Genomic DNA, 23,414 nt, shown 5'->3' on the forward strand with positions numbered 1-23,414 from the left:
ACAATCATGCGGTGTAGCGCTGGTATCAACCTAATATGTGTTAAAAATTAAACATAAAATGTAATCAACTATAAGTGAAACATGTTAATATGGTTGCAAGTTCATAACTAACTTTTTAAAAATCAAACTTTATACTGTATAAAAAGATCACATAATAAAATGATTAGCCTAAAATTTACAAAATAAAATCTCAATGTACATGTCACATCCTAATAAAAAACCCTAGCGAGGGCTCAAAAAATATTCTTCACTATATCAAAAACCTAACGCCTACCGATCAAAATGAATCCGGCTTCAATGAACTGTCTTCCTGATGATCTTCTTGTTCAAATCTTGTCCTTTCTTCCCACGAAACAAGCTGCTTCCACCTCACTTCTTTCCAAGAGATGGAGGATTCTGTTTGCTTTCAGTCCTAATCTTGACTTTGACGATTCCATCTTTTTGCACCCTGAAGATTGGAAGCAGAATTGTCCCGACATTCAAAAGAGTTTCGACGATTTCGTGGATAAGACATTGGCTTCCCAAGGCGGCAACCATATAAAGTCGTTCTTACTAAAATTTGACGAAAATTATAGAGATCATCGTTTTGCCGTGGATGTTGTTGACCGCTGGATATGTAATGCCCTGGGACTCGGTGCCTCTGAGCTTCATCTACATATTGAACCTATATGGTACCGTGATCTCCCATCCGAAGTCTTCACCAGCACCACACTGGTTAATCTTTCACTGGGAACAAGACTACACAGCCCAAGACTTTTTCCGGATACATATCTCCCAGCACTAAAGGTTCTCTTTCTTGATTCAGTCTGGTTTGAGGATGATCAATTCTGTAATGTGTTTCTAACTGCTTGCCCTGCACTTGAGGACTTAACAATACATCAGACGAATTACAAGCATTGTCCAGACTTTTCATACGTCATATCCAGCAAAACCATTAAGAAACTCTCCGTTACCTATAACTTTTATTACGATGATGTTCCTAGAATAATTTCATTTGACACACCGAATGTTGTAGACTTCTACTACTCTGATTATCTTGGGAATGAGTCTCCACAATGTCGCTTCAATTCACTTGCCAAAGCTACATTGGACCTTAATTTCTTAAAAGATGACAAGGGCCAGTTGCAAAATGGAGCGGATGTAACGGATCTCATCAGTGGGATACGCAACGTCAAGACCCTTCACTTAACTATTTCGGCTGTTGAAGTGAGTTCAGTGTATGGTCTCATCATATTTTTGGTTAGAAACAGGAAAACATTCAGTGTGTGTGTGTGTTTCAGGTGATTTCGGTATGCTGCGAAGGTGGATTACCGGTGTTCAACAACCTCGTTGATTTAGTGTTTTCGAGTAAAAAAGAAGGTTGGGAAGTGCTTCTGCCACTTCTGCTAGAGCGTTCACCTAACCTTAAAACTCTGGTTCTCGCGGTATGAAGCAAACCCTTAACAAATCTTACTTACATATATATGACTTGTGGCATTGATTTAAAGTAGTCTATCATCTTGATGTTTCAGGGTCTGGATTGTTTCACATTTAGACGGCATCCATTCGTGGGGATTCGAATTCCTCCAAATAACCAAATAAAGATGCTGGGTATCAAGCAGTATCATGGAAGTGAAAACGAGCTGAAACACATTAGCCATTTCTTACTGAATATGGAGTGTCTTGACGTTGTGAAAGTCTACGTTGCACCTACAATGGATAGCATCAAAAAGATGCAACTCACTGAGGATATGTTGAAGCTTCCAACAGCTTCACCTGAGGTCAATGTACAAGTACTGTGATCATCATCCATTAACCAAGTTATTACATATTCGATAAACTCTCATGGAAGTGATGTACATAACAGACAAGTAAAGAAGTAAACCTGAGTTTCGCAAGAAAAGGAAGTCATGTACTTCCATTTGATTCCAAATTTTAAAATATTTCGAGCTTCTAACCATAAGAACTGCCTTAATATTTCATTACACATCAATCATAATCTCCAACGTGCGACTCAAGTCACTTCTATTACTGAGAAACTTCAAGCAACCTCGAGGCGTCGTGAACCAAACCCAAAACACTCTCTACTTCTTCTTCGATCTTGCCTGATATGCCATTGTTGTTCTTCTCTAGCGTCTGCAACGCGTTCTCGACTCTCTCGATCATAGTTTTGTGCATATCTTTCGCTCTAAGCTCCTCTGCATTGAGCTCTTCTCTTACAATCAGCGCCTCTTCTTTTCTCAGATCTGATTCAAAGACAAGCTGGTGAATCTCGATTATCATGTTTTGTATTTCAGAAATCCCTTGCTCTTCCACCTCCTGAATAGTTTGCTTCTCTTGGATTGTGTTCTCCAATTCCATCTCTGATTTGGCTCTCGTCTTTGAGCTCTTCTCTATCTCTGTTTCCATGGTTTTGATCTCCTTCTCCAGTTTCAAGGACTTCTTGGTCATGTCGTCAACTTCTTTTCTAATTGAAGCCAATTTCTCCCGAGAAAGTTTCATCTCGGATTGGAGCTTTGTTTTCTCTTCCTGGGATTTCAGTAAATCTGTGGCTTTGCCTGTACGCAGAATGTTTCGCTGAGGAGTGTTGATCTTCTCTATGTTATCTATCGTGCAAAGAACCTTCTCTTCTTCGTGCCTCTTGTTCTCTTCATCCACTTTTATTTTCAGCATTACAATGTTACTCTTCAGCTCTGCCTCGGATTGTTGGATCTTACCCATAGCAGCATCGATTTCTCTTTTGTAAGAACGGAGAACATCAAGTTCTTCATTTTTTCGGTTTAGATGATCGGAAGATGAGTTTACATGCGCCCTTGCCCGTTCTTCTCGCTGTTGAAAGTATACTGCAGATGATGCAAAGTTTGATAGTGAGCATCTGAGAGCCGCCAGCTTTTTCTCTGCAACTTCTTTTCTTGCATTAGTTTGATCAGAGACAGTTTTGATTGATCCTAGCTCATACTGGTGCTTCTTAACTTTGTCTTCAGTCTCTTTGCTTTCCTTTGACAGCTTGATGATGTCCAAAATATTTTCTTCAAGTGAAGAGAACACTCCAATGGTTTTGGCAGAGACTGAAAGCTTTTCCTGAGCCAGTTCAAGTTTCAGCCTTGCTGAGTTTAAATCTTCTCTAGACTTTTCAGAAGAATTGTTACACAGTTGCCCACATAGCTCCATTTCAGTATCAGAGGAGCAATTGGCACCATCACCATCAACTTCAATAGGCTTCTCTTGGTCAGGAGAAGAGAGCAGTCTTTTGAATTCATCCTTTTCCTTCATTGCATTTTCATACAGACTCATTAGCTTCTCGTTCTCATCGTGCATCTCGCTAAGCTGAGTCTCCAGGTTTCCTATAATTTTCTTCAGTTCCTCAGCTGCATTTTTCTCAACCTCCAGAGCAATTTCTGCACTCTTCTGAGCTTCGGCATTATTATTACTTGACGAATCTGTCCCAGTATTCACCAAAGCTCTGGAGCTGTTTTCTGCGGTTACTTGTTCATACAGCTCTATAAGTTTGTTGTTGTCCTCAATTAAGACCTTTATTTTCTGGCGCAAATCATCATTTTCTTTCGCCAACTTGATTGCAGTCTCGTGAGCTTCAGCTTCTCTTTGACTAGCACATGCAATGGCTTGAACCATTGTTTGAACCTCCATCTGATCTTCATCACCAACCATGCCTGAGGATCTTATTCTTCCCTCAAGTTCCTTGGACAAATTGTCGACAAGCCTGCAAGAGAAATCAAAAGAGATGAGCTGAGTCTTAATAATTGACCCTGAAAGTAAAATGTATATTGTGTGCAGTGAATTTACTTTTGCAATCTCTCTTTCTCATCAAGTGAAAAACTTATTGACTTCTGAAGAGATTCCATTTCTGCCCGGTTTTGAATAGCCTTCAGATTGGAAAACGAAACAAAAAGTTAGAGAACTTAGTGTCGTAAACCCTGACTGAAAAGACAAACTGAAGGCAAGAATAACCTGCATCCGGAGGAATTCATTCTCGTCTTGGATCGACGAAAGTTTCTTTGATTCCTCATTCTGCAAAAAAAAGTAAGCATGATGTCAAATCGTAGATAAACAACTTATTTGCGTGCCAGAAAATAACAGACTTTGTGAGGCACCATCAGCACAGATGAAAGAGAATCAAGCCCGTACCTGGTTTGAGCAGAACATATTGCTGATGTTACCAGCTTCTTTCACCATGGAGGAATCTGATTCGTGCATGAGTTTCCAATCAAGAGCTTCTAGCAACTGTAGATAAATTCAAGTTACATGCTAATTCAAATCATAAGCATACTTTCCAAGTTTTGAAAAGACAGATATATTATATTACTCACCTTGGCTTGTAATGCTTGAATCTGTTGATTCAAGATATCCCTTTCACCTTCCTCACATTGTGATTTCAATCTGTGTAGCAAGTTAAAGTTTAAACATAATAGAACGATGTATATTGCTGAGGGGATAACATAGGCAATTTTCAAAGAGTCTCTTGCCTTCGGATCTCTTCTTTCAATCGCAAATTCTCCGTGGCAAATTTGGTAACTTCCTGATTTCTGTCAACTTGAGCACGTAGCACCTCAATCTCCTTCATAAGGTCACCCTTTTCTTTCTGCAGATGTGCTTCAACAGAGATCTTTCCTGAAGCTAAACCTTGTAAACTCTTAATTGCTGAATCTCGGAGCTTTAACATCATTTTCAGCCCTCGTATTTCATCCTCTCTTTTCTTTTCCTGTTTGGAGACATTTTCATCATCATCCGTTATTCAGTTATTATCCTCTGATTTTCCACAGTACGTGAAGTTTCATGTGAGAAATCTAGTTCTAACGTACCAACTTCATTGAAGCCTCATTTTCAGCAGCCAATGCTTGTAAAGAAGCGTCCTTTTCCCTCTCTCTTCGGAAAGCACCAACAAGTGCAACTTCGTAGTCTTTTACCTACAAACCATGCAAGTGAAATGTAAAGAACAAGCCAAATGCTAAATGAAGATCAAGCAAACCAATTTCAAACCTTAGACATCCTTTTGTGAGTTGTCAGAGGAGTGAATGATCCATTGAGCCCATCCCACTTGAGAGACATTGGAGAAGCAGGGCAGCCCATTGAGACAGTGTCCATGTCCTGATTGTCTACTCCACCATTAACCATTCCTCTCAGGCGGGATACTTCTTTCTGTAGAGTAAGATTTTAAACATTTGAAAACAAGATCGTAAGAGAGAAAAAGAAACAGTCTTTGTTGGAAAAACTACCTTGAGTTGTTGAATTTGTAGCCGCATAGCAATAACATCTCCAGATGCATCTTCATTGACAATTGCCTGTTAGGTTTAACAAGATTAAGAAAGTTTAACTGAGTGCACTATATTAGATATATGACGTAGCAAACAATGACAAGGATCATTTCATTACATTGTTCTTAATAAGCTTGGCACGCTGTGCAAACTTCAAGGTACTTAGGGTCTCCAACGAGCAACTGAGTAAAAGGAGAAAAACAAACAAGCATTGCCAAGGACCATGAGATGCAGTCAGATGAATATTTGAGGGAGAAAGGTCATGGAATATCAAACAGACACAGAGTCTCAAAGTACCTGCTAGATGGGCTAATATTAGCAATTATTATAGTCTTTGAATTCCCTCCAAGGGAATCCTGTAAATATATAAGAGTGTCAGTCAATGATCAGTGCAGTTAGGAGCGAGTATCACAATACAGGATTCATAGTTAAATATGCCACATGCTTGATAAATCATACTGAGATCTCATTATTTAAGAAGATTTTTTTACCTGAAGCAGAAATGTGAGCTTCGAATCTCGATAAGGAACATGGACTGATTTTCCATTGGAAACACTTACGAGATTCATGATCACAAGCCTGCAAAGCAAATATGGGAACAGATCATCAAAACTATATAACAAAGACCAAACTAGAATACTTGAGTTGAAGTTTGTGAAAGATGTATTTTTACCCCAATGTTGAAAGAGACTTGTTGATGTTGGTAGCTTCTTTGAGGCGTTCACCTTCAGCTCCTGAACTCTTTTGCCTATATTCCAGATGTTAGCAGAATAACTTAAGCAGAGAAAGGGTATTCGGTTTTTTTATGGTAATAGTTGATTTTACCTTTCAGAACCAGCTAAGTCAACAAGATTAAGCCGTGCAAAACGATGATGAGTTACACCTTGAGATACCCACTAATAGATAACACAGACAAAGTTAATTTTTAATTTGAGAAATTGATAAGAAACAAAATACGAATTACAGAAATACAGACTTCAAACTCACTTTGACAAGTTAAATGCAATTGATTACCTTGCTTTCGATGATACATGTAAATACACTATGGGATCGACTACTTGCACGATTCATATTAGTCGCAGCTACTTTCCTATTTGCAGCACCCTGCACGTAGAAGTTGTGGGAATAGCATAAGAAAGCTATTATCGAATTAAATGAATGACATGAGAAAATTTTCAGCTAATTCTTACATTATCTTTCTGACTATAGAACGAAAGAGCATCTAGCATGCAAAGTAGTTTATAAAAGCAAAAGAAAAGATGGAAGTTCAAGAAAATAGTGTCATAAAAGCTTCCCCATGGAAATTGACTCATTTTACATTCAGAGTATATTTGCCATAAACTTTCTTGAAACTTAAACATAGACAGAACATTTTGAGAAATCTAAAATTTTATAAGATCACACTTTATAGTTAAGAAACGTAGTACGGAACAGGTCACAATCAGAAAAACCTGGAAAAGCAGACTAAGTGCATTCTAATTCTAATGTTAAATAGCTAAGAGAAGAAAAATGAATTACCTGCATCAATTGTTGAATCACGTCTCTGGCACTTGAGACTTCAATCTCCTTTAGATTTTCAACATGAATACCTTTCTTGTGGTCTTCCCTTAGCTGCAAAAGAGGATGTTTGGTTAATCCCACATAAGATATATAACATTTAGACAAGAATTTTAGATGATACTTTTGGTACGTATACCTGTAAATTACAAGATGACGGATCTAATAAATCAAGGATTTGCTCGTTGTATATCTCCAGAAATGAGCATCGACAAGTAAAGTGTAGCTTTTCCTCTTTGCGGACTTCTTTTTCCTGGTATAGAAAAGACAGATAAGTCAGCACACAACATGTTACAGCAAAAAGATATCCATACACAAAAACCTAAGGTACTAAACCTTTTGAATCCTTGAGAACAAATACTCAAAAACTCTAGGTGTTATCCCGCAGTTGACACTGTGTCTACGTGTTCCTCCCTCGATATCTCCAAGCATAGTGTGAGTTTTCCCACTTCCAGTCTGGACATTGAAAATACCATCAGACTGGAAACAAGTAAAGACAGATAAAAACTCAGAGTCAGAGAACGAAATAAACCGTACCTGGCCATAGGCAAACATACAGCTATTGTAACCACCCACAACATTCTCCACCATAGGCACTCCAGCCACTTGAAACATCTGCTCCTGTAAAGTAAAATGAACAAGAGCAAGCAGATTCAGGAACAGTCTTGAGATTCTAAAAAAGAATGCATAGAAGGACCGACGAAACAAAAAGATAGTACAGTACCTGGGTAACATTCTCATCAGCAACGAGATCAAATGTGAAACGAGACTCTGGATTCCCAATCCAAGTAATTGCCTGGCCATTGTCTTGTCTTACACATTTGTGGTTGCCTTGTGTTGAAATCTCTGAACTACTAAGTGGACGCGTTCTTATGATAACCTAAATTTCAACAACATTCGATTAAAAAATTGGAAACAAACTTAGTATTCTCTTTTCTCTCAGCAAAATCAACAGATTCGTAAAACCCTAAATTGTTCTCAAAACCAATTCGTCAAAGTGAAGTCCTCGATTAGATGTTAAAACCACATAATCTGATAAAAATTAAGATTAATTGAAAGCATTAAGTAGCAGGAAACGTATTAGCTACCAGATTAACCAAGAACAGAGTGCCTTACTACGTACACAGAAGCTAAGCGAAAAATCAATTCTACTCGAATCATCATCATCAATCACGAAATTACCCAATAGAGAAGATCGAACCTGAACATTGTGATCTTTCCAGAACGCGGGATCTTCGTTGAACTCAAAGCTCTGAGACCTCGATATCTGAGCAGATCCAGCGCAAATCGCACCGTCTTCGTCCAAATCAGACATGCTTCGAACCGCGGAAGAGTAAATCGAAGGCTGATGAGTGTGGTTCTCCCTCGAGACGGTGTTAGCTTCCGGCGTGCAAGGCACAGATCGGAAAGACTCCGACGGAACGGGACGGTCGTTGAATCCGAATCGGCGCTTGATGGCGCTAGCAGTCTCGGAGATGAACGGCATTAGTGAGAGAGAAGATGACACAATACTCGAGAATCACTGAGTTAGTGAGAGAGGGAGAGAGAGAGAGAATTTGAAATTTGAGTCTGAAGGGGGAAAGAGAAAGAGAGAGAGAGTAAAAGAATCGTTGTGAAGAAGACGAGAGATATGATCGGAGGGTGAAGGGAGCGTGTTGATGAACGGCTGAGATTTATTTACGTTTTTCGAAATTATCAGAACGTTGGGGTGGCTTTTTGACTTCTCTCTCAAACGTTGCGCCGCCTCCTCTATTATTTAATTCCTTAAATAAAAACATTACATCGGTTAATAAATTTAACAAAAACCAGGCATACTTGGACCGGAAATTTGTATTAATTAATTCGAAGAAACCAAGATCTAAAATCAGATTTATGGGTTTCTGTTAACATTACATTAGTACTCCCTCCATTTCAAAATATAGGAGGTTTTAAGCAACGCACGAAGATTAAGAAATCTTTACTTTTAACAAGTTCAACCAATCAGAAACAATACTGCATAATGTAAAATACTAAATTAATCTAAAAGTTACATTGAAATTTGAAAACATCCTATATTATGAAACAACAAACTTACCCAAAACATCTTATATTTTGAAACGGAGAGAGTATTAGTTTAGTTACTACCTTTTTTTGGTTTTTTTTTTTTTTTTAATTTTATTATTCATTTACTAAAACAAGAAAACAAGGGAACCTTGGTTCAGACATACATCAATCCAATAAAAAAGTGGAAATAGAACTTGTGAAGAGAAAAAGTCACTCTTCTCCTACAAAAGAGGAAGTGAAGCAGTGCTCTAATTATTTGCTTAAAACAGAAATAAAAGAAAACACCAAGTCATAATAAGACTTGATCTTTGAACTTTGGGTTTGGTTTCCTCCGGTGCATGTCATCAAAAGCCAAGAAATTTTCTAGAATCACCACCACTGTGACCAGAAGTGAGTGCGGGACTTGGAGCAGGGGCGATACTAGGCTGTGAGAAACTATCGATGAAAGCGCCCAATGCCCAATCTAATGATGTGCCATGTACTTCATTCGAAAACTCTATAGTACTGCGCAAAAACAAAAAGAAACATATATATATATATATAGTTTATAATTCTTTTCCCTAAAACGTACGTTGACTGATCTAACTGTTATTGAATTTTTGTGGTAACATTTACCTTTCGTCATTAAAACCAAGCCTTTCAAGCATTGCGATTATATATGCTGATGAGAAGCAATACCCACGCAAATATTCTTCACTATAGTTTAGAGTACCTCTGTATTCCAGTTCTAGTGCTTCCCAGGTTTTTTGACAAAACTCCTCCCCCTTTTGCCTTAAGTCAGACATCCAATTTAGTTCGTTTAAGTGAAAGAACTGATTCAAATTTCAAAACATAAACAAAAGAAAAAATGGTCAACCGATTCTTTCACAAGTTCAAACATATCTATAAATCTTGACGTCAAAGGATATATACTTCGCTTGTGTAGGCAAAATTTGATGTAGCCAAAAACCTTCCTTGAACCGGAGGTGTGTATGTAGATCCAATAGCACACGAATTAGATGGACACATCTCTGTACATATATAAATTACGGTAAGAGATCGATAAAATTAACAATATATCAACAATATATACCAATATATATATATATGATCTTTTACCATTTCCTTCCTGCAAAAGTTCAAGCGTTTTGATTTTGCATCTTGCGAAATTACCAGCAGCTACAAGTCTTGTATATTCGCTTTCATCAGCTAGGAATACGGATAGATATTTACGCCGATTATTTTGGTAGGTGTACCCTTGAGGAGTACAAGGGTCTTCAACGTCTTCCTCCACTTCCTCCCCGTCTGTTGTATGGATTGAAAGCAACATACGAGAGAGTTTGAGAGTTCAATAATTGCCTTGAACTCAAAAAGTACAATTTTAGTAAGCAAAGTGATCATTACAAGGATCTGTCAGTAACTAACCTGGGTATTGTAGATTATCCATTAACCTTTTTAGTGCTGCATCCTGCATGGCAAACGATAAGTTATTTTTTTCCTTGGTCATTTTATCGACAATTTTGAAATAAGATCATCGATTAAATACGGACACAATTACAATAAGTTTCCAAAAAATCCTTTAAAACTTAAGGATGAATGAAAGAAAACATTTACTCAAAGATAAATATGCTCTGGTCTCAAAAGTTACCTTCCCATAGTTGGGGAAGCTGTGACTGTAGATTCTGTATGGAAAACTGTTACAGGTTTTCATATGCGAGTCCACAGAATTCACTTGCTGATTACTTAACTCAAAGGTCACCTAAAAAAAAATGCACAAACAATCATCACACAAACGACCTTTAACCACAGTTGAGGTACTTTGTCCTAAGTTTGATAATTGTATAACAAGTCCCCTTCTTTTTTTTTTCTTTTTTCATCCAAAGATGGTATTTGGAAAAAAACATTGCAATCTTCCTCTAAGCACGAAGAGTGAGGACCACGCGCGGCAATTTTTCTCTCTCAAAAACCTACTTCTTCTGACCATAACCTCGTGCGCCGACGTCGGGTCTTCCGTCAATGGTGGCGATGAGGACCCTCCGGTCCATGGCTCTTCATTCACGACTTGTTGCATCATCCCGGCGAAGCTGTTGGACGAAATCAAGGGAGTGGTGGAGAGGAGAAGCATCTGCGAGACGCCGACGGTAAAGAGCTCTACCGGAAGTGTTGCTACGCGGAGCGGAAGAGGGAGATCCACGACGAAGAACAAGAGAAGAGGGTAGATAGATCTGGAGATCGGAGATCTTGGAGGTTTCACCGGATCGGTTATGATAGGGGAGGTAATCTCCGATCTGGTGAAGCTAAGCCACCGTCGATGGTCCTCTTATCTACTCCCTGCTGCCTCTCTCTCTCTCACGACTGAGCATGGAAACCTCCACGACGAAGGACAGATCGGGTCTCTTCCTCCTTCTCAAAACGGTTCTACGGTGGCGAGATGGCAAACAGATCTTGGATCACCGTCTTCGTTCGGTTACCGTCATCCAGTCTCGCCGGAGGTCCTGTTCCGGTCGAGCATCCGCAATTATGGACGGCGGCTACAAAACGAGTTCTTCGTTTGTAGATTAGGGTTTCATGTGTAGCCGGTTTAATTTGGTTGTTGTAACCCGGTCGGTTTTGTTTCCTAATGGTTTGGTCCGGTTTGATGTAATTGAGTTGGATTCTCTGGGATTTGTATGGGCCTACTCCGGAAATAGCCCACTGGGCATTATATGTTTATAATTGAAAGCCTTTTAACAAAAAAAAAAGATGGTATTTGGAATATTTAGCGTGCATTCGGTTGTTGTATGTTTTCTTAAACCAGTTTTTTGTATCCTGAACCTCCATGATGGCCATCTAGGTTGATGTAGTTTTGTATCAAATATCAAAAAGATGCCTTTAAATGATTGAATTTCTAAAGTCAATTTTACGATATATTTTAAATAATTATATAAGAAATCATTTAAAATATTAAAAATAATTTGATTCACGTTTTCTCATCAACCTCACGAAAACAAGATTAAAATATGGCATGATTTGATCACACACACACACACACATTATTAAACTGTTGATCAGATATAAACAAGTGTCCTTGATCAGATTAAAAAAAGTTAAATCTCTTTATCCTATCAAAAAAGAAAGAAATTAGAAATTTGTTTAATTTTGTTCTATAAACCTTGATTAAATTTTGACACATATTTTAATATTTTTTGGTTATAAAATATACTCCCTCCGTTTCAATATATAAGATGTTTTGGAGAAGTTTTTTGTTTCATAATATAGGATATTTTCAAGTTTTTATGCAACTTTTAGATTAGTTTAATATTTTATATTATGCAGTATTATTCTGATTGGTTGAACTTGTTAAAAGTAAAGATTTCTTAATCTGCGTGCTTTAGTTAAAACATCATATATTTTGAAACGGAGGGAGTATAATATAATACTAATGAGGGTCTCTTGTTTAGTCCTTGAAAAGTTTTGTGCATGCAAATACTTCCCAAAAATCCAATTATTTTGCATGTAATTCATATAATGTGATTCATGTTGCATGTAACTTGACAAAACAAACAAGGACATGTTTATAAAGAATAGACCTGCGCAGAAGCCCCGCCGAGTTCAACAATCCCCGTTGTCCCAGTATTTCCAAGCAAACCGAGTGCGTGATTGGCAATTATCCAAGCATATAAACCTTCATCAGATCCTGAATCGTGATATTTCCAATAACTAGTTAGCACTTCCAATATATGTATATATTTCTTTTTATTAATCGAATGAAGAAGAATTGATTCAAAAAAGACTAACCACTGATAACATAAGCCCACTCGTCACGAAAATGAAACCCAGGACGAGATCTAAAAACTTGTTTGGCAGTATTAAGAATACTTTCCTGATCAGTTTTCGCAATGGCTCTCATCCCAGCAGTTGCCATTAACCTTATGTCAGTCCTGCTCCACATATCCTGGGGAACAATTTCCTTGGCGAAGCCCACAAGTTGCTCCACTTTCTCCTTCGCTCCTTCCAGATTATTAGCATACGTCGACAAACCACCTAGAAACCTAGACACCTTGTGGTGGTCAGGACCAAAACTGTAAACGGGTGCCCCGGACTGATCAATGGAGTACTTGAACACGTGAACTCGGGACCCCGAACTCCCAGCATCGATAATGACGCTGTACAAACTTCCGGGTAATGGAACTGGAACTGGAGCTGAATTAAAATTCAAGAAGAAGGAAAATATCCCTAACGCTAGAGCCCCCGAAACGGCGGTTGGTATGATAATCCGTTTCGTGAGTCTCGACGACCATGGAGTCGGAGATGATGATTGGTGCTCAGGTAGAATCGGAACCTTGAGGGCATCCATCTCCGGTTCCATTTTTCAACCTGGAACATGCATGAGATCATCTTTGCATTAATTAACGTCAAAGGAACCTTAATGAAAACAAACTAACTAGATAACCAACCATTAGCGCAATAGCGATAAACATAATGAACAAGAGAATCCTAATTAAAGGTAACGCAACTATGACAATAAACGTAGTGCAAAAAGAAAAATATTATATATATATATATAAACTTAACCCAAAGATCAAGTTCCGTGTGTGTGTGTCTTCCTCTTACTTTAAGAAACTGATTCTTTTATAATCGGAGTTCGAAGACCTATAACGTGGTTTTTAAAAAAAAAAATATATAAAAAAGGTCTATAACGTGGGTCACATTATTGGCTAATTTTCAGGTACCTTAATTCTCTTCCATTATTGATTAATTTTCCATGTTGAAGCTCTTTTTGTTTTATATTACCTTTTGCCAAACAAGTTTTTAATATTAGAGAGAGAATATACCTTATATATTAGGGTGAATTACTCAAATGTTACTTATTTTAGGTAATATTACCAGAATCTACAAAAAACTTTTTTATTACTAGAATGTTTCGAGTATTTTCAAAATACCCAGCCTGCCCCTGTTTTATGTTACCGAAAAAGATGTAATTACAAAAATGTCATTGCCACGTCAGACGCCACGTCAGAAATCGCTGACGTGTAACCATAACTCAGCCGTAATGCGTTACATAGTATGTTGCGGCTGAGTCATAGGTATGTTGCGGCTGAGTTATCGGAAAAACATTTGAGTAAGAGCGGACGGCTGACTTATTAAAATCTGGCTGAGTTATGCGCATAAGTCAGCCAAGGGTTACGGCTGACTTATTAAATCTGGCTGAGTTATGCGCATAACTCAGCTGTAGTTACGGCTGAGTTTTCACCCGATGGTTGAGTTGTCAAAATTTTGGCTGAGTTATCACAACGACACGACTGAGTTAACATTTTCCGCCTGGCTGAGTTATAAAAAACGGCTGATTTATGAAATGTTGTTACGGCTGAGTTATGGTAAAAAAACTATAACTCAGCCATCATAGGCTGACTTATCGACAACTCAGCCGTTTGACGGTTGACTTATTAGCAAAAGATTAATTACTAGAATGTTATTCAGTTACGGCGGACTTATCAAACGATACGGCTGAGTTACATATTTTCAGTTGACGAAGCGGCTGAGTTTGGCAACAATTTTTTTTGCTTTTTAATTACTGTAATGTTTTTCATGTTGTGGCTGAGTTACATTGTTAACTAAACTTCTTTGTTACATTGCAAATTAAAAAATTAACTACATGCATGCCATAATATTTAAAATCTTATCATATTTAGGTCTATGTCTAATTTCATTTCAAATGATAAAAAAAAAAAAATAATTTAGGAGAAATAAAATAAATAATTAAAAAATTATTAAATAAAAAAAAACAGTAAAAATTATTTTTCTTGATATATGAATTAAATAAAAACGAAAAAATAATTTGTTTGTATTATATAACTGAATTTTCGTTTTTTTAATTAAAAAAATAGATAACTCAACTTACCACATCTTTAACTCATGAAAATTTTCATGATGTTGAATAATCTTTTGAGTTAACAATTTTACAAAGGATATACCTCAAACTTGTACATCAACCATAACACATGATTATTCAAACTCAACTTCAAAAAAATTAGTTTTATTAGTGATTGGTAACATTTTTGAATAAAATTTAGGTCTGTGTCTATTTTCAGTTCAAATAATAATAAAAAATAATAATTTAGAAGAAACAAAATAACTAATTAAAAAGTTATTAAATAAAAGAAAAATAGTAAAAATTATTTTTCTCCTAAATTATATGAATTAAATAAAAACGAAAAAATAATTTTTTTGTATTATATAAATGAATTAGCGGCGGGCACCCTCTGCCGGGGCTCTGTTGCGATTGCAGCTGTGGTCAAATCTATAATATCACCCTCCACCTGCGCCTGCTGCCATGAAAAAGCCTCACCTTCCGCGACCAAAACAATCTCCTCGGGCCGCTCGTCAATATTTTCATAAATTTGTGCATTCTGAGCTTTCCAAATATACCATATAAGCCAGGGAAATGTTAAAACATGAGACGCATGATTATTCTGCCCCAAAAAATGATCAACATTTGCATACACGGACTCTGAGGGGAAAGAGTTTGGCCCCACCGGTATTGAAGCTCTCTTTTTTTTTACGTTACCTTTAGCCAAACAAGTTCTTAATATTAGAGAAAAAAATGATTTTTTTTTTGGAAAATTAATCACTATTTTAAATAGCAAATTTTAAAATTAATTACAAGAAAATGTCAATATGTCATATCTTATTATATAAAGTTGAAAAGTTTTGAAAGTTAGCCATTAATAAGATATTGACATGTATCAAGTTATCAATATCAGATTTTGACATATGTAAAAGTTAATATTTAATAGGAGGAATTTGATTACAACAAAAATAAAATATTTTTTTAAAAAATATTAATAATGTAAAAAAGATAATTATCAAAAATATTATATAAAGTTGGGTTTTGAAAGTTAGTCATTAATAAGATATTGACATGTGTCAAGTTATCAATATCAGATTTTGACATTTGTAAAAGTTAATATTTAATAGGAGGAATTTGATTACAACAAAAATAAAATATTTTATTTTTAAAAATATTAATAATGTAAAAAGATAATTATCAAAAATTACAGAATTTATATAAAAAGTTACAAAGTTTTTTAAAATAATTGTAAGGAGATTACATGTATATATATATATATATTTGATAAAATTCAAAATTATAATATTATTTACTTATTTTAATTTTAAGTTATTAATTCTACAAAAAAAATATAGAAAATGGATTAAGGAAAATATACAGTTAATTATTAATTCTAAATTTTGTAAACACTAACTTCTATACAAACATAGATCGTCTCATATTTAAATAATTTATTCAAAAACATTGCTTTCAACTTTGTTTAATTGGGAAATGTTTTTTTAATGGGAAGGTAAATTTTTCTTATTTTTTTAAACTAAAATTTTCTACTACTTTCTTATTTTTCAGTTGGGAATATGTAAGATTAATATGTTGATCCAAAAAAAGATTAATATATGCGTCTTCTTTTCCTAATACTGTATTTTAAAATTTATTGTAAGATTTTTAGATTATTTTATTTAATTTATATTTTCATCTTTAAATTATTTGGGATTCATATATCACTGTGCTTATAATTTTTTATTGTTTCTTTACTTAGGCCAAATTAATTTTTTTCTAATTTTTCAACCTTGATTGGTTGGTTATACACCCTTCTTATTTTTGCAAACATAATTGTTACCATTATTCATTCAATCCCAAAGGCAGATAACGAGTAGAAGCTCAGCAACCTAATAAATGGATAAAATAGGCTAATCAAACACAAGCTTAAAACAAACATGGATAGATAGATTGGAAAAACATAAATCGTTGTTGTTAGATTTAGATCCATAGGAGCTCAAAAACTATGACACTCTGGTTTGCGGAAAGGTTTAAAAGAATTGATTTGGCCACATATGTCACCAATATGCACTTATTTTTCGGCCAAGGATCCTGAGAGAACTTCATGATGGGTGACCTTTCTAGAAGTGATTGTCGGAACTGTGCGATTGAGGAAAAAACACAAGAAACAATCATTTGTTAATTTGTAGGGTCGGTAAACAAGTTTTGAAAGCTTCCCAGACATAACAAACCAGCCATCGAATATGGGTGGATCCATGGGCCGGGGATAGATGTAGGGCCCACTTAGGAAGGTGGTCCCATGGACTGAGAATGGACATGTGCTCCTAAGCAATGTGGCGGTTGAGGCGTTACAAAGATAGAGGCTACATCATGGTGTGTCAAAGACACTTCCACGAATACATTGAGAAATTTAAAATTAGTTACTATCAAACGATTTTGTGACGTTAGAATTTTTTTTTAATTTTTATTGGTTGTCAGAGCAAGCCATTTTGAGATAGCAAAAAGACGTGAACATTTTCTCTCCACACAGGAGGAGGGCAGAGCCGAGGATTTCTCTATGGTGGAGAAGGTTGGACAAAAGGTTATCTCCCCAAGGGAGGAAGGTGGAGGAGGGTTGACACAAGGTTATCTTCCCTAGGGAGGAAGACGGAGCCAAGGTTCTCTCCATAAGGGATGAAAACGTACCCGACATTTTCTCTATGGTGGTCATACATTATTCTGATGATACATCATTGATTAGTATATTCTGTAATATATAAAGACATTAAGCCAACTATTTTACTTTCACTTCTGCATAGTTACTATCACTAAATACATTGAAAAATTTAACATTAGTTACTATCACTATCAAAAGATTTTTTGATGTTAGAAAAAGGTTTTTACTTTTATTGGTTGTGGAGCAAGCCATTTTGAGATAGCAAAAAGACGTGAACATGTTCTCTCCACACATGAGGAGGGTGAGTCGATGTGCTCTATATGGTGGAGAAGGTTGGACACAAGGTTGTCTGCCAAAGGGAGGAAGGTGGATGAGGTTGGACGCAAAGTTATCTCCCCAAAGGAGGAATGCAGAGCCAAGATTCTCTCCATGGTGGAAGAGATCGGACGCAAGATTCTCTCCATAAGGAATGAGGGCAGAGCCAGGTTTTCTCCATGGTGGTCATACATTATTGTGATGATACATCATTGATTAGTATTATGTAATATATTTTTTATTTAAAATATTTTTTGAGCCAACAATTTTAGTAAATTAAACTATGCAGAAGTGAAAGTAAAATAGTTGGCTTAATGTGTTCATATAGACATTTTCTAGGTGGTGATAAAGAGTATATTTGTAATATAGAGTATATTTAGGTGTAAAAAAAATTAAAAAAAAAATATACTTTTAATAGTAACATACATAAAAGATTTATAAATGGATATAAATCAGTGTATTATAACAAAAATAAAATTTATAAATAACATACAACAAATTTTAATATATTTTTAATAAATTTAATTTAATTTATAAAACTTTAAACCCGCACATCGGGCGGGTTCTCATCTAGTTTTTTATATAATTGGTGCTTCGTAATCCATATGTCACGTTTTTATTGTAATTTTATTATTTACTTTCCAGGGTCTAGGCTGGTGGTGTTGCGGTGAAGAGGAGTCCACACTTCTGTTGGGAGCTCGGAGTCATAGCAGAGGCCTTACACCCTTACATGCGGAATTTCAAGCACTGATCTGGGCTATGGAGTCTTTACTGGAGGCTGGAGTTGATTGCGAGGCTTTTGAGACGGATTGTGCCGAACAAGTAGAGATGGTGCAGACGCCGGAGGACTGGCCCGCTTTTTCAAATCTCATGGAGGATTTTTTATCGCTTCGGTCCTCTTACCCTTCTTTCACCCTCGATAGGATTCCACGAGACTTCAACTCAAGGGCTGATTGCCTTGCTCGGTCGTCAAGATCTTTGCCTTTAGAATCTACCTTTGTAAACTGCTATCCTCTAGTTTGGGCCACCAATCTTGGAGTTTTTTTTTAATTTTATTAAGAGGAATTGCGATGTATAACCAATAAAAAAACTATAATTCATTGTCTAACCACTCTAACCATCAAACTACAATATTCTTTGTATTATATGTATTAATGACAGTTGTGTCCTTTTTGTTTTCTTCTTCTTCTTTTTCATTATTTCTTTTATTTTATTTTTCATCCCCATTTGATTTAATATATATATATATATACTACTACTAAAGTTTTCATATGAATTATTTAATCTATGTAATTTCATTTAAAAACAAAGATCTTTTTTTGTTTATACTATGATTAGTGTTTTTTTAAACAAACTAATTTGATTATGATAAAGTCTCTTATTATATAGAACAAAACAAATATTCTATTCTATTCTATTTAAAAAAAAATATATACAAATTTTGAATTTATTTTGACTTGTTTTAAACATATGTTTTGGGCTTGAAAAATGTTATTACTCAAATGGACATTTTATAAATTCTCTTAAGTTGTATTTCTTAGATTATAATCTTTATTTTTTGTTCCAAATTTTTCATAATTATTACCACTTAGGATATAACGTAAAATACTCGGTATGTGATTAGTTTGGTCGTTTGAGTTGCTTTTATTGTATCTCTTAGGATATAAATTTCTTAGTCGTTGTGCGTTTAAATTGTTTGTTTGGGTTCTCTATGTTGTATCCTTTAGGGTATAGCATTTTTATTTCAACATCTGTTTAACTCGACAATTGTTAGTGTTTAACTCGATATGTGTTTGACTCGATAGTTTGGGTTCTCTATGTTGTATCCCTTAGGGTATAGTGTTTTTCTTAGGAAACTATTGAACTCAGTATATATGCTATTTTCATATGTCGTATTTTTCTTAGTAAACAACTTGTTTCATACATTACATTTCACTTTATACTATTCCATTTATGTGTTCTATTTAGGTTTCATATGTTGTATATATAGTTCTTTGGAAACGACTTGTTTTGTATATTTTTATGTTGTTTATACTATCCCATTTTGTGTGTTCTATCTAGATAAGAAAATATTGTAGTTATAAACATTTTTTATTTTGTTTTATTTTTGATTAATTTATGTTTCCAAAAAAATAGTATAGTATACTATTCTATTTATATATGTTCTATATAGTATAATTTGTATCTAACTACAAACACTATTTGCTATTATAATTTTTTATCTGATTTAAAAAATTCAAATTACATTTTATGCAGAAAAAAATCTTCAATTTTTTAAGATAGATTTGAAATTTTGAATCATTTTATAAATAGTATGAATTATCCACAAGAATATGATGGGGTAAAAATTTTTTTTTTATAAAAGAACACTAAAATGGTAATTTCTCCTACCCTCTATATTAGTTTCTTAATTCTTTCAAATATACTGCTATATTCTTAATTATATTAGTGATTTTGGTTATACAACAAATTGACCCTTTTATTAATGTTTAGTTGAAAAAAAAAAAACTATAATTTAGGTCTTTTTTTGTGAAAAGATATAATAATATGAAAGTATATGAATTAATTTTAATTTTAAGGTTCAATGGTTTACGTAAGTCCCACATATTGGATAAAATATGTTGATGTAACACCCTAGTAGATAGAAAAATCTTATATTGTACTAATAATAAAATGGGAAGTAGTCTAATAGTGCTTGCTAATTTACTAATAATAAAAATTCAATAGTTTTATTTGATGATCGTGTTTACCAACATTGCGTTTACCAACATTGATAAATTAGAAGTGAACTAGTAGTGCTTGCTATCTTACTAATATTTAACTCACCGGTAAAGGAATATATGTTAAGAATAATTTTATTTTAATTGGTGAGTTGTTTTTACTCATTATTATAATCTTTCAATATTTTCACATAGAATTGCATTTCTTACGTACTTGTTTTCTATTTTTTAACTACAGTTAGGTGTATATATGGTGAAGAAGTTCAAATTGCTTTATTTATGATGTATCTAGAAGAGATTATGAGTTAATAATATTATGTGATTCATATATAACCAAAAAAAAAAAAAATTGAAACAAAGATGATACAGGAATAAGGTTAAATATTAAAATCTTGTAAATATTAATATTATTAACTGTGAAATACTATATAGATATTTCTAATTTTATAATTAATGATAATTTGTTTTTAATTGTGTTTAATAATATGGATAGTAAAGAGTTATACATGGGTTGGTTGGATATACTTATCCTTAATGAGCTTTCGAATATCTTTTGACCCGTATTTGATGTGTAAACAAGTCTTCAAAAACACCGGCTACTGTACCACCATGCAAAATCATATTGATGTTTGGGATGAATCTTATTCCAATAAGGTTAATATGAACAGGCAAATCTTGACGAAACCACATACTGTATGAGTGATTTTAATGAGAAGAAAAACTAAAAACAACATATAAGCTACATGTGTTTGTACCTTGAATCACATTGCGTTTGAGTTTCGTCTAGGAAACTATTTCTTTTGTACCAATTCACTTACTCTTATTATTTGAACCGATGTAACAAGTGAAATTGAAGAAACTGTGGATGACGACATGCAATCAAACTACACAAGCAGTTATATGACTATAAACAAGTTAGATATATCATTTATAATAATAGTCCAAAGGACCAATGGTGGATACTAAACATAGTAAGGAGGAGTTATAAACGACGAGAATATCCAGAACCTCCACATTTCTTGCAAAAAATCAAACCTGCATTATTAAAAAAAACAAAATCAAATCATATGTTGTTTAGTAAGAAACTAGTGTATCAAGCATCACAAAAAAAAAAAAAGGTTAAGAAAATGCATGGTCAAGTAATTAAGTACCTGAACCTTTGCAGACTTTGCAGTTAACCAAACCAGACTCCACCTTCATCTTCCCTTGTAGGCAAAATACACATTTCGTTCCTCCTTTTACGTACAAACCCGTCAAACAAAAACGATTATAAAGACAATTTAGACTCGAATGAAAACAGAATGAGAATACTTGTGAAACTATACTAAAACACACTACTCACTTCCATTGAACAATGCCTAAAATAAGTGTTCAATCAAAAGAGAAACGTGGTACAGAGTAAAGGGTTTAGTATCTATTAGAACCTAATAAATGGAATTTTTTGATTTATTCTTTGAAGTGACTAATTAAAGATTTGATAATTTACAAATATCATAATGCAAGAAAAGAAACAGAGAGAATTCACCGTTTCCACCACATCTCTCACATGGCACTGGATCTCCCTGCAACAATCAATAAGTCATCAAAAGATCAAAACCCTACAAAGATTTATCAAGTGAATGAAAGATTTAGGAGAGAAAGAATTGTAAATGAGAGATTTTTAAGAACCAAACCTTGAAGCCGAGGAAGAGAGAGAGGGCAATGGCTACAACGAGACTGATAGTGACAATGAAGGTCTGTGTATCGATGAATCCGCCACCGCCATCGAAGCCGCTACTTAGAAAGAGAAGCGAAGGGTGAATGATGAGATTAGCTGAAGATTGATGATGAACACTACTCGTCCGCCACTTGTTCTGGTTTCTATGGTGTCTACTTAGTTCAGGTTTCGTAAAGAAGAGGAATTGTGGTGGTGGTGGTAGGTTTAACGAAGAAGAAGATGAAAGAGAAGACGAAGAAGAAAGAAGTTGCAGAGAGATGAGAGGTCGAGTGGCCATGGATCCACACTAGCAAGAAAAAAAAACAACTCAACAGGATCATAGAACAGAAAACCTGTGGATGGTGAAGAAAGAATCCGTCCATTAATGGGCCTGGATTAGGATTAAATGGGCCGTTAGTGGGCCTAGTGGGTCTTCAGAATGTGGCCCATTTGTTTCTTTACAAACAAACCGATGAGTAATATAAATTTGAGCTTCTTCTTCCTCGACACAAAAAAAATTTCTAGGGTTTTGGAGAGTCGTATCGCATTCGCCGTCTGTGAGCAAATCGACGAAAATGGGGCACTCCAATGTGTGGAACTCTCATCCGAAGAAGTACGGCCCTGGATCTCGTACCTGGTAATACATCTCTCTCTCTCTCTCTCTCTCGCGTTTTGCTTTGAGTTGTTTGGTTTCTTTCAAGTATAGAACTCGCACACCATTTCCTGTTTTTTTTTTTCCTGATGAATCTACGAGTTATGTTTTTGTGATGTATCGATTGAGACTGATGAAGCTTTGAGTGATTTGTGTATTGCGGTCACTTTTGTGATTAGCTATGTGTCCGTTATTGTTTCTATGATGGTATTATTATATCTGGCAATTTATGATTCTAATTCTGACTTTGTAATTTTGCAAATCGCTGGGTGTTATGTATAGCCGTGTGTGCGGGAACTCGCACGGGCTGATCAGGAAGTATGGATTGAACTGCTGCAGACAGTGTTTCCGCAGCAACGCTAAGGAAATTGGATTCATCAAGGTTAATTTCAATCTCTATGACTTTTGTGTTTTTTTTTTTTTTTTTTTTTTTTTGCATAGCGGTTGATTCAGGGTTTTGTTTATCTTGTCTTTAACAGTACCGTTAATCAAGCACCAACTTCATGATTGATGCTTATTATACACACATGATGGCGTCGATGGGATTTGGCTTTTGAAGCTCTTGTAGTTTTGATGTTTCTTTTACTTGTGAAACCTTGTTGTTTTGGGACTTGTTTGGATCAATGAAGTTTTTAGTGTTATTCTCGTTGGTTTTGTTTTATCAGTCAAATTTTTTATCAAGAATTTGAAGGTATGTTCTTGTTGAAGTCGGACATT

The 23,414-nt window shown here is 35.1% G+C and overlaps 5 protein-coding genes and 1 long non-coding RNA gene across 7 annotated transcripts; 3 read left to right on the top strand and 3 right to left on the bottom strand.

Moving 5' to 3' along the window:
- Positions 1 to 207: 207 nt before the first annotated feature.
- LOC104712017 (putative F-box protein At3g44060) lies at positions 208 to 2,283 on the top strand. The gene is made up of 3 exons (XM_010428810.3): positions 208 to 1,206; positions 1,281 to 1,424; positions 1,512 to 2,283. The coding sequence occupies exons 1-3, from the start codon at positions 283 to 285 to the stop codon at positions 1,779 to 1,781; spliced, it is 1,338 nt and encodes a 445-aa protein (XP_010427112.1). The 5' UTR covers positions 208 to 282; the 3' UTR covers positions 1,782 to 2,283.
- Positions 1,792 to 8,497, bottom strand: LOC104712016 (kinesin-like protein KIN-12E). Its single transcript, XM_010428808.2, has 21 exons — positions 8,011 to 8,497; positions 7,534 to 7,689; positions 7,347 to 7,430; positions 7,146 to 7,265; positions 6,949 to 7,062; positions 6,771 to 6,863; positions 6,267 to 6,356; positions 6,078 to 6,148; positions 5,926 to 6,000; positions 5,744 to 5,831; positions 5,550 to 5,608; positions 5,371 to 5,434; positions 5,214 to 5,279; positions 4,978 to 5,136; positions 4,800 to 4,904; positions 4,464 to 4,699; positions 4,308 to 4,377; positions 4,126 to 4,221; positions 3,949 to 4,008; positions 3,784 to 3,863; positions 1,792 to 3,700 (listed from the first exon to the last, which is right to left on the bottom strand). The coding sequence occupies exons 1-21, from the start codon at positions 8,293 to 8,295 to the stop codon at positions 2,008 to 2,010; spliced, it is 3,864 nt and encodes a 1,287-aa protein (XP_010427110.2). The 5' UTR covers positions 8,296 to 8,497; the 3' UTR covers positions 1,792 to 2,007.
- A 437-nt stretch (positions 8,498 to 8,934) lies between these two features.
- Positions 8,935 to 13,466, bottom strand: LOC104712018 (putative apyrase 3). 2 transcript variants are annotated; one of them, XM_010428811.2, is made up of 9 exons: positions 13,386 to 13,466; positions 12,609 to 13,187; positions 12,401 to 12,507; positions 10,480 to 10,590; positions 10,257 to 10,299; positions 9,951 to 10,136; positions 9,765 to 9,862; positions 9,468 to 9,664; positions 8,935 to 9,356 (listed from the first exon to the last, which is right to left on the bottom strand). In XM_010428811.2, the coding sequence occupies exons 2-9, from the start codon at positions 13,177 to 13,179 to the stop codon at positions 9,197 to 9,199; spliced, it is 1,473 nt and encodes a 490-aa protein (XP_010427113.1). In that variant the 5' UTR covers positions 13,180 to 13,187; positions 13,386 to 13,466; the 3' UTR covers positions 8,935 to 9,196. The 2 variants fall into 2 exon arrangements, with proteins under 2 accessions (XP_010427113.1, XP_087323536.1); XM_087467410.1 differs by lacking the exon at positions 10,480 to 10,590.
- A 2,667-nt stretch (positions 13,467 to 16,133) lies between these two features.
- Positions 16,134 to 17,502, top strand: LOC147938154 (uncharacterized). The gene is made up of 2 exons (XR_015565560.1): positions 16,134 to 17,031; positions 17,137 to 17,502. It is a non-coding gene; the product is annotated as an uncharacterized LOC147938154 (long non-coding RNA).
- A 3,641-nt stretch (positions 17,503 to 21,143) lies between these two features.
- On the bottom strand, positions 21,144 to 22,438 carry LOC104712019 (uncharacterized). The gene is made up of 4 exons (XM_010428813.3): positions 22,023 to 22,438; positions 21,875 to 21,911; positions 21,501 to 21,584; positions 21,144 to 21,384 (listed from the first exon to the last, which is right to left on the bottom strand). The coding sequence occupies exons 1-4, from the start codon at positions 22,341 to 22,343 to the stop codon at positions 21,332 to 21,334; spliced, it is 495 nt and encodes a 164-aa protein (XP_010427115.1). The 5' UTR covers positions 22,344 to 22,438; the 3' UTR covers positions 21,144 to 21,331.
- A 102-nt stretch (positions 22,439 to 22,540) lies between these two features.
- On the top strand, positions 22,541 to 23,343 carry LOC109126545 (small ribosomal subunit protein uS14z/uS14y/uS14x). Its single transcript, XM_019230215.2, has 3 exons — positions 22,541 to 22,682; positions 22,980 to 23,079; positions 23,177 to 23,343. The coding sequence occupies exons 1-3, from the start codon at positions 22,621 to 22,623 to the stop codon at positions 23,183 to 23,185; spliced, it is 171 nt and encodes a 56-aa protein (XP_019085760.1). The 5' UTR covers positions 22,541 to 22,620; the 3' UTR covers positions 23,186 to 23,343.
- Positions 23,344 to 23,414: the final 71 nt, after the last annotated feature.

Source organism: Camelina sativa, chromosome 9 (genome assembly GCF_030686135.1).
Source record: "Camelina sativa cultivar CO46 ecotype springtype chromosome 9, ASM3068613v1".
Taxonomy (NCBI): Eukaryota; Viridiplantae; Streptophyta; class Magnoliopsida; order Brassicales; family Brassicaceae; genus Camelina; species Camelina sativa.